This window comes from Oncorhynchus nerka, linkage group LG12 (genome assembly GCF_034236695.1).
Source record: "Oncorhynchus nerka isolate Pitt River linkage group LG12, Oner_Uvic_2.0, whole genome shotgun sequence".
Lineage (NCBI taxonomy): Eukaryota > Metazoa > Chordata > Actinopteri > Salmoniformes > Salmonidae > Oncorhynchus > Oncorhynchus nerka.
Genome location: NC_088407.1, coordinates 25,849,523 through 25,857,655, shown reverse-complemented (window position 1 = coordinate 25,857,655; position 8,133 = coordinate 25,849,523). Strand labels below are relative to the sequence as shown.

Genomic DNA, 8,133 nt, shown 5'->3' with positions numbered 1-8,133 from the left:
TGAGCAGTCTGCATGCTGCTGGAGAGCCAATTAGATTCCTCTCAGGGTTCATAGGTCAGAGGTCATCCAGCTCCGGAAGACATAGTAGCCAAAAGATGAATATACTTCCGTCTTTACACACAATCACTCACTAATATTTCACTTTTCTCTTTGCCTTTTTGTTTACATTGTTGAGTTGGGGTTCAGTGTTGGGTTGGCGGTACATATCCGATTTGAAACCAGTCATGGATATGTATTGAAATACCAAACAAAAACAAGATCAAATCAAGAAAGAAACATACATGGATGGACCAACTAAGATATATACATTAAACAACTCCAATGCTATGGACAGAATCCCCCAAAAGTACATTCTTTACAACAGTCACAATAACCCCAACAACATACCCCCTTGACAATCAAATAACAATCAATCTCAGTCTTCACCAACAAGATCCCACTTTAAAAAACAGTCATATATTTTCAGCATACCATCAGACCATAGTAGTTACTGTGCAGCAGGCCTAGGCTCAAATACGATTCAAATAACATTTGTTTGCCCTAGTCTGCCTGCAGTGACATAAGGGTAGGGTTTGCATTCTTGCCGGTATTCTATTACTTCCATAGTGCCAGGACAGCTCAATCAAGCCCACATGAAGTATTTGTAATGATTCCAAATACTATTGAACCCAGGCCTGGTATTTATTTATTTAACCAGAAAAAGCCCATTGAGACAAACAGTACGCAGTACCTCAGTGGTGGGGCAGCTCCCCAGCTTAGCTCCTATTTTAAAGGTGACCTCTGTGAATCACATCTGCGCCGGCCCAGCCCGACATGCAGAAGTGCTGTGTGTGCATTGCAGATGTGCTTCAGGACAGGACTGTACCTTTAAAATGCAGCACTACTCTGAGGACTAACAGAGATTGGAGATAGCTACTGGCCAGTGGTATTTTAGCATTAAACTCAGGGCTGGGTTGGGTCAGGGCCTCAATAGAAAACGATTTTGTCAAGCAGCTTCAGAAACAAAATATCTGAGAACGGGACCTTGACTTAGTGCTTTTGTCAAAGCATGTGAGCTTTTCTCTTTCAATTTTGTGTCTCTTTTCTGCTGCATTGCAGATGTGGGAAGAAGGGCTACACCCCAAAGTAACACACACAGACACATGCAACAGCAACTCCGATCACAAACAAACATGGCAAAACGTTTTTAAAAGTAAAAGGTCTGACAAAACACATTTGCTAATTTGTTTAACATTCTCGTAGATATACTGTATAACCTGTGTTGCATCTTTTAATGAAGTGTCTTCCTTTCTGCCCAACGACTAGTTCTCATTGATTTGGCGTCTTGATGTTTTCCTCTCCTCACTCACAAGCGCACACACACACACACACACACACACACACACACACACACACACACACACACACACACACACACACACACACAGAGACAGAGGGAATGGACACATTTTCACACATTGCTACAGTACCTGTAGGTGGTACACAGAGATAGACAGATGGATGAGATGCAGAGAGGAGTGTGTGTAGAAGTTACACACACACTCTCACACCCTCTTCATAAGGATTGAAGGGGAGCTGTGTTTGGGAGAAGTGAAACTTCAAAGTGTGGCCGAGTGGGCAATAGTTAGTTGCCCCCCTCCCTCTCCTTGGAGTCCTCCAGGTGACCTACACTGCAGTTCTCTCTCTCTCTCAGTGTGTACTGACTGGGGAGAGAAGGAGGGAAAGATGGAAGGAGAAAAGACCCCCTGGTAACACCGGGCAAACGGAGTGGGTGAACCTACATCGCTTAACCCTGTTTAATAACCATATCTCACACCCACATACACACACATTTGAACTCTCTATTGCACAAGCATCCACACGGTCTCTCTCTCCCACTTACAAATGTAGAGTGAATAGTATTAATATAATATAATACGCTCTCAAAAGGGAGGACATTTTGCATTTAAAATAGAATCCAGGGGCAATTTATGGGGAGCTTAACAGCTGAAAATCCAGCTCTTGATCTCTCTGATCAATTTATGATCAGGTAATACACGGGATGGAGAGATAAAGCAGATAGACAAGAGATGAACGGCCGTCCAAAGACACAGTAATTCATGCCGAATGACATGAAGTGATAGCTAACTCCCCGAAGGAAGGCAAGGGATATGGAGAGACATGGAAGAAAAGAGAGAGGAGGAGTATGTCTGTTCTTAGATGTATTCAACACTTCAGTGGATCAGGGAACACTTTGAACATGGCAAAAACACAGCACAACACGAACCACACCATCCTCGTGGGGGCCAAACAGTTGATTCCCGTTGAAAATCCTATTTTCCCCAACCCTTAACCCTATTAAACCTAACCCTAACCCCCAAACCCTAATTCTAACCCTAATTGTAACCTTAAACCACACTCTCCTCAGTGGAGAAGCACTACAACTCTTGCAGCTCCATGAACACCGGCGTTGTTCCCCCACTCAGCATCTAACAGAAGAAAGTGAAAAACACTGCAAACACCTGGGGGGCCTAAAACAACACAGGTGCTCATCTGAATAACTACATTATCCTCGCATGTGTTTTACTGTAGCGTTGTACTATTTCCAATGAGCTATTGTTCATTCTATATTCATTATTGCAACCTACAGGCATATGTAAATAAATGAAAACTTGTTTGTTTGTTGAATAAGTCAGGTTCGTTATAATGAAAATGACTTTGTGTGTGTTTGTGAGTGCGCGTGCACGTTTGATTCTGTATGAGATGGAAGCTCACTACAATCCTACACTCCATAACCTACACACCAGCATAGCAGCACCCTGTGGCTACATATCTGCTCATACAGGTGCTCACACCTTGTGTGCTCGTAGATATACTGTACCTGTACTGTATGTATAAACACACACACCTTGTGTGCTCGTAGATATACTGTTACCTGTACTGTATGTATAAACACACACACCTTGTGTGCTCGTAGATATACTGTTACCTGTACTGTATGTATAAACACACACACCTTGTGTGCTAGTAGATATACTGTACCTGTACTGTATGTATAAACACACACACCTTGTGTGCTCGTAGATATACTGTTACCTGTACTGTATGTATAAACACACACATGTTCTGTAACCATTTGAAGGATTAAAACACATGGGATTACATTTGGTGTAAAATTGCACCTACTCCTACACTGACACACCTTTATGAACACACACCAATCATACTGTATGTAATATGACATACACACGCAGATGACAACACACACAGTACTCACTGTAATGTAATCTCAACTTGCTAGAGTGCCAGTGTTGTACTGGCACAACATCATCAAATCATCATCAAGCATTTCGCTACACGCAATAACATCTGCTAAACACGTGTATGTGACAAATCAAATTTGATCACCATATCAGCTAGTCAGGGACTAGCTTAGCATTAGCCCTTAACTCGCTTTCTTTTCTCATTGTTAATAGTAATGCTTGTGGAGGGTGTGCATTCAGAGTTGTGATGTAAAATAATGTAGTGCATGCACAGACAGTGGTTGATACATAATGTATTGCAACATAGATTTCCCCAGCCCATAGATTTCCCCAGCCCATAGATTTCCCCAGCCCATAGATTTCCCCAGCCCATAGATTTCCCCAGCCCTTTCCCCAGGATTCATGGCTATTTCACATACAGTATATCCAATTTATGGATTCACTGGTCTTATTCAACATTGACCGTTTTGATAAACCAGTGGAAGCGCTCATTTAATGTAACCTATTGTTTTCTCCTCTCCTCCCCTCCGCTCCACTCCACTCCTCTCCTCTCGATCATCTCCTCCTCCTCCCCACTCCACTCCTTCCCTCTCATCCCCTTCTCGCCACTCTCATCCCCTCCTCCCCACCCCTCCTCCCCTCTCATACACTCCTCTGCTCCATCCCCTCCTCTCCTCTCATCTATCTCCTCCTCCCCACTCCACTCCTCCCCTTTCATCCCCTCCTCCCCATTCCACTCCCCTCCTCTCATCCATCTCCCTCCCACTCCATTCCACTCCTCCCCTATCATCCCCTCCTCCTTTCCATCGCTTCCTCCCCACTCTACTCCTCTCATCCCCTCCATCTCCTCATCCCCCTTTCCTGACAGTCTCACACCATTTAGTTCTAATCTGAGGCAGAAGGAATCTTCCTAGAGACTCATGTTCTCAAAACCTTTCTATAATTGGACATGCTTGGAATTAGCTTGTGGAATCAGTGGGTCAGATGTGTGCGTGTGCGTGTGTGTGTGTGTGTGTGTGTGTGTGTGTGTGTGTGTGTGTGTGTGTGTGTGTGTTTAGGCTCAGCAACCGGGCTTCCCAAATACATAAATCAGAAGACCTATTTAATTGCTTAATTGAAGTGAATAGTCTGAATCAGTGAGAACCAGAAAGTCTGACAGACAGCCTGACAGGCAGACAGCCAGATGGCCAGACAGCCTGACAGACAGACAGCCTGACAGACAGCCTGACAGCAAACAGACAGCCTGCTAGCATAACAGACAGACAGCCTGCTAGCCTAACAGACAGACAGCCTGCTAGCCTAACAGAAAGACAGCCTGACAGATAGACAGCCTAACAGACAGACAGCCTGCTAGCATAACAGACAGACAGCCTGCTAGCATAACAGACAGACAGCCTGCTAGCCTAACAGACAGACAGCCTGCTAGCCTAACAGACAGACAGCCTGACAGATAGACAGCCTAACAGACAGCCTGCTAGCCTAACAGACAGACAGCCTGCTAGCATAACAGACAGACAGCCTGCTAGCCTAACAGACAGACAGCCTGACAGATAGACAGCCTAACAGACAGCCTGCTAGCCTAACAGACAGCCTGCTAGCATAACAGACAGACAGCCTGCTAGCATAACAGACAGACAGCCTGCTAGCCTAACAGACAGACAGCCTGCTAGCATAACAGACAGACAGCCTGCTAGCCTAACAGACAGACAGCCTGCTAGCCTAACAGACAGACAGCCTGCTAGCATAACAGACAGACAGCCTGCTAGCCTAACAGACAGACAGCCTGCTAGCATAACAGACAGAAAGCCTGACAGATAGACAGCCTAACAGACAGCATGCTAGCCTAACAGACAGACAGCCTGCTAGCCTAACAGACAGACAGCCTGCTAGCCTAACAGACAGACAGCCTGCTAGCATAACAGACATACAGACACACAACATTGTACAACATGGACCCTGGAGGATTGCAACACTGTCGTGTTATAGCTCACACACTTTCACAACAGAGAGAGAAAGAGAGAGAGAGAGAGAGAGTGTGTGTGTGTGTGAGAGAGAGAGAGAGAGAGAGAGAGAGAGAGAGAGAGAGAGTGTGTGTGTGAGAGAGAGAGAGAGAGAGAGAGAGAGAGAGAGAGATGAAGATGCCTGGTGTCAGCACCTTATTTAGGATTACCAGGTCTGGAAGAAGCCATCGTAATTCCTATAATTCTCTCTGAACCCTCGTTCCTCCCTTTCTCTCCTCTGGCTTGACAAAGTAGTGGTGTAAAGTACTTAAGTAAAAATACTTTAAAGTACTAGTTAATTAGTTTTTGGGGTATCTGTACTTTACTATTTATATTTTTGACTACTTTTACTTTACTATATTCCTTGTGAAAATATTGAACTTTTTACTACATACATTTCTCTTGACACCCAAAAGTTATATTTTGAGTGCTTAGCAGGACAGGAAAATAGTCAAATTCACGCACTTATCAACCAAACATCCCTGGTCATCCCTGGTCATCCCTACTGCCTCTGATCTGGCAGACTCACTAAACTCACATGCTTCATTTGTAAACGATGTCTGAGTGTTGGAGTGTGCCCCTGACTATCCAGAAATGTAAAAAAGAAAATGGTGCCATCTGGTTTCCTTAATATGAGGAATTTGAAATGATTTATGCTTTTACTTTTGATACTTAAGTATATTTTAAACCAAATACTTTTCCACTTTTACTCAAGTAGAATTTCACTGGGTGACATTTACTTTCACTTGAATCATTTTATATGAAGGTTTCTTTACTTTTACTCAAGTATGAAAGTTGGGTACTTTTTCCACCACCGCAAACACGCCCACTCACTCTAAAGTAGTGAATCTCTCCTCCATCTACCACTCTGCCCTAGCTCCCTGCCTCCCAAATGGCACCCTATTCCCTACATAGTGCACTACTTTTGATCAGGGCCCATAGGGCTATGTAGGAAATATAGTTTGCAGTAACACTTTATTTGGATAGTCCATCTGTAACTATCTACTAACCCTAGCTCGAACACTAACCCTAACTAACCTTAACCTTAACCCTTATCCTAACCCTAAACTTAACTCTTACCCTAACCTTACCCGTACCCTTATTCTAACCCTAATTGTAACCTTAACAAGTAGTTGCTCATCGACAGATAGTTTGTTGACAGTATGACCATAAATCCGGATTATCCAAATAAAGTGTGACCTAACATTCCATTTGGGATGGGAACTCCAATCCCTCCTGTAACCACATCAAGGTCAAATAAAATAAAAACATCATAGTCTTGTAGACACCGTATTCCCTGTACTGCGTGACCTTTGACCAGAGCTCTGGTCGGTACCATTTCAGATGCAGCCATCGAGAATTAGCAACCTGTAACTGAACCAGGAGGTTATTAGCCTGGGTGCCAGTCTGTTTGGCCTGATAATTACATAAAGAGGCTGTAGCCCTCAGGAAAGAACCACAACTGTCCTGCAATAACATACACAGCTACAAAAACACTCAAACAAAACCACAATAGGCCTTCGACACAGGAGGCTGCTGAGGGGAGGATGGCTCATAATAATGCCCAGAACGGAGCAAATGGAATGGCATCAAACACATGAAAACACATTTGCTTCCATTCCACTCATTCCGCTCCAGCCATTACCACGAGCCCGTCCTCCCCAATTAAGGTGCCACTGACCCGCTGTGGGCCCGACAGTATGTATCTCCCTGGCTGAAGGCATGAGCTAGAGAAATGATACATTGTGTTGTAGTGATAGGAGGGTGTATTGCAAACAGATTCTCAGAGACCAACACCATCTCACTGATGGTATCATTACCATTCCTTAAGCCCTGACCCGCACACAATCACCACTCTCTCTCAGCAGGGTGTGTGTGTGTGTGTGTGTGTGTGTGTGTGTGTGTGTGTGTGTGTGTGTATGTGTGTAGTTCAATGCAGTGCAGTGGGGAGGTTCCTCTCTCTCTTTCGAGAGGTATGGGAGATTTTGATTAGAGAGCTGCTGTTAACAGCCCTAGAGAAGAACGAGGAAGTTTCTCTCGTGCTGCCGAGGGGAAAATTGACTCCGTGTCACAAACGAATCAAATTTCACCAAAGGTGAATGAGAGAAAGAAAAAAAGAAAAGAGAACCTCCAAATCATTGCTTAAGTATGGAGGGGATCGCTATGGTCACAAAGGTGCTGACGGACAAAGAATACCTGGTAACAGATGTGAAGAGAACAACAGGGTGTTTGGGGACACGTCCCATGTGGCACCCAAATTCCCTTTATAGTGCACTACTTTTGACCACAGTCCTGTGCAAGCTTTGGTCAGAAATAGTGCACTATAAACGGAATAGAGTGAAATTTCACATCCTTGGTCAACCTTACATTAGTATGGATGAAACCTGTGGGAATATAGAACAATACGGCCGCCTCTACGCGCCGCTCGGTGGGGCAGGGGGGAAACATTTGACGGTGACACCCCTTTGTAATAAAAACAGGAAGACTTTGTTCGCCAGCCAGTGCCAGTCAATGCCCATTGCCCCCTGTCTTCTCCGTGCGCTAGGAAGTTTTGGTTTTGGAGGGCGGGTCTTTCTTGCCGTTCTGCAGCACGGGCGAATCGGAGGTCTTGGCCGTTTTTCTGGGCGGACTCAGCTCGGCGACCACCACCACTTCATGCAGCGAAGGCTCCCTGTACATTGCCACTGTATGGGGGGGAGAAGGGGAGGGAGGGAGAGAGAGGGGAGGGAGGAGGGGAGGAGGAGGAAGGGAGGAAGAGGGTGGAAATAGGGGAAGGGAGAGAAGGAAGGGATGGGATAAAAGGATGGGAAAAAAAGAAGTGAGAGGAGAGAGACAATAACATTGAGCTGAACAAATCTATTTTTTAAATGAGACCTGAGCAACATCTACAG

At 44.8% G+C, this 8,133-nt stretch overlaps 1 protein-coding gene across 1 annotated transcript in view; it reads right to left on the bottom strand.

Annotated features, from left to right (window-relative positions):
• Positions 1-5,069: 5,069 nt before the first annotated feature.
• LOC115116116 (fibroblast growth factor 11-like) overlaps positions 5,070-8,133 on the bottom strand; it is a 244,106-nt gene continuing 241,042 nt past the window's right edge. Inside the window, exon 5 of the mRNA XM_065025420.1 lies at positions 5,070-7,926. Within this exon, the coding sequence (XP_064881492.1) occupies positions 7,784-7,926 (143 nt within the window). The 3' untranslated portion in view covers positions 5,070-7,783. The remainder of the gene's footprint in view (positions 7,927-8,133) is intronic.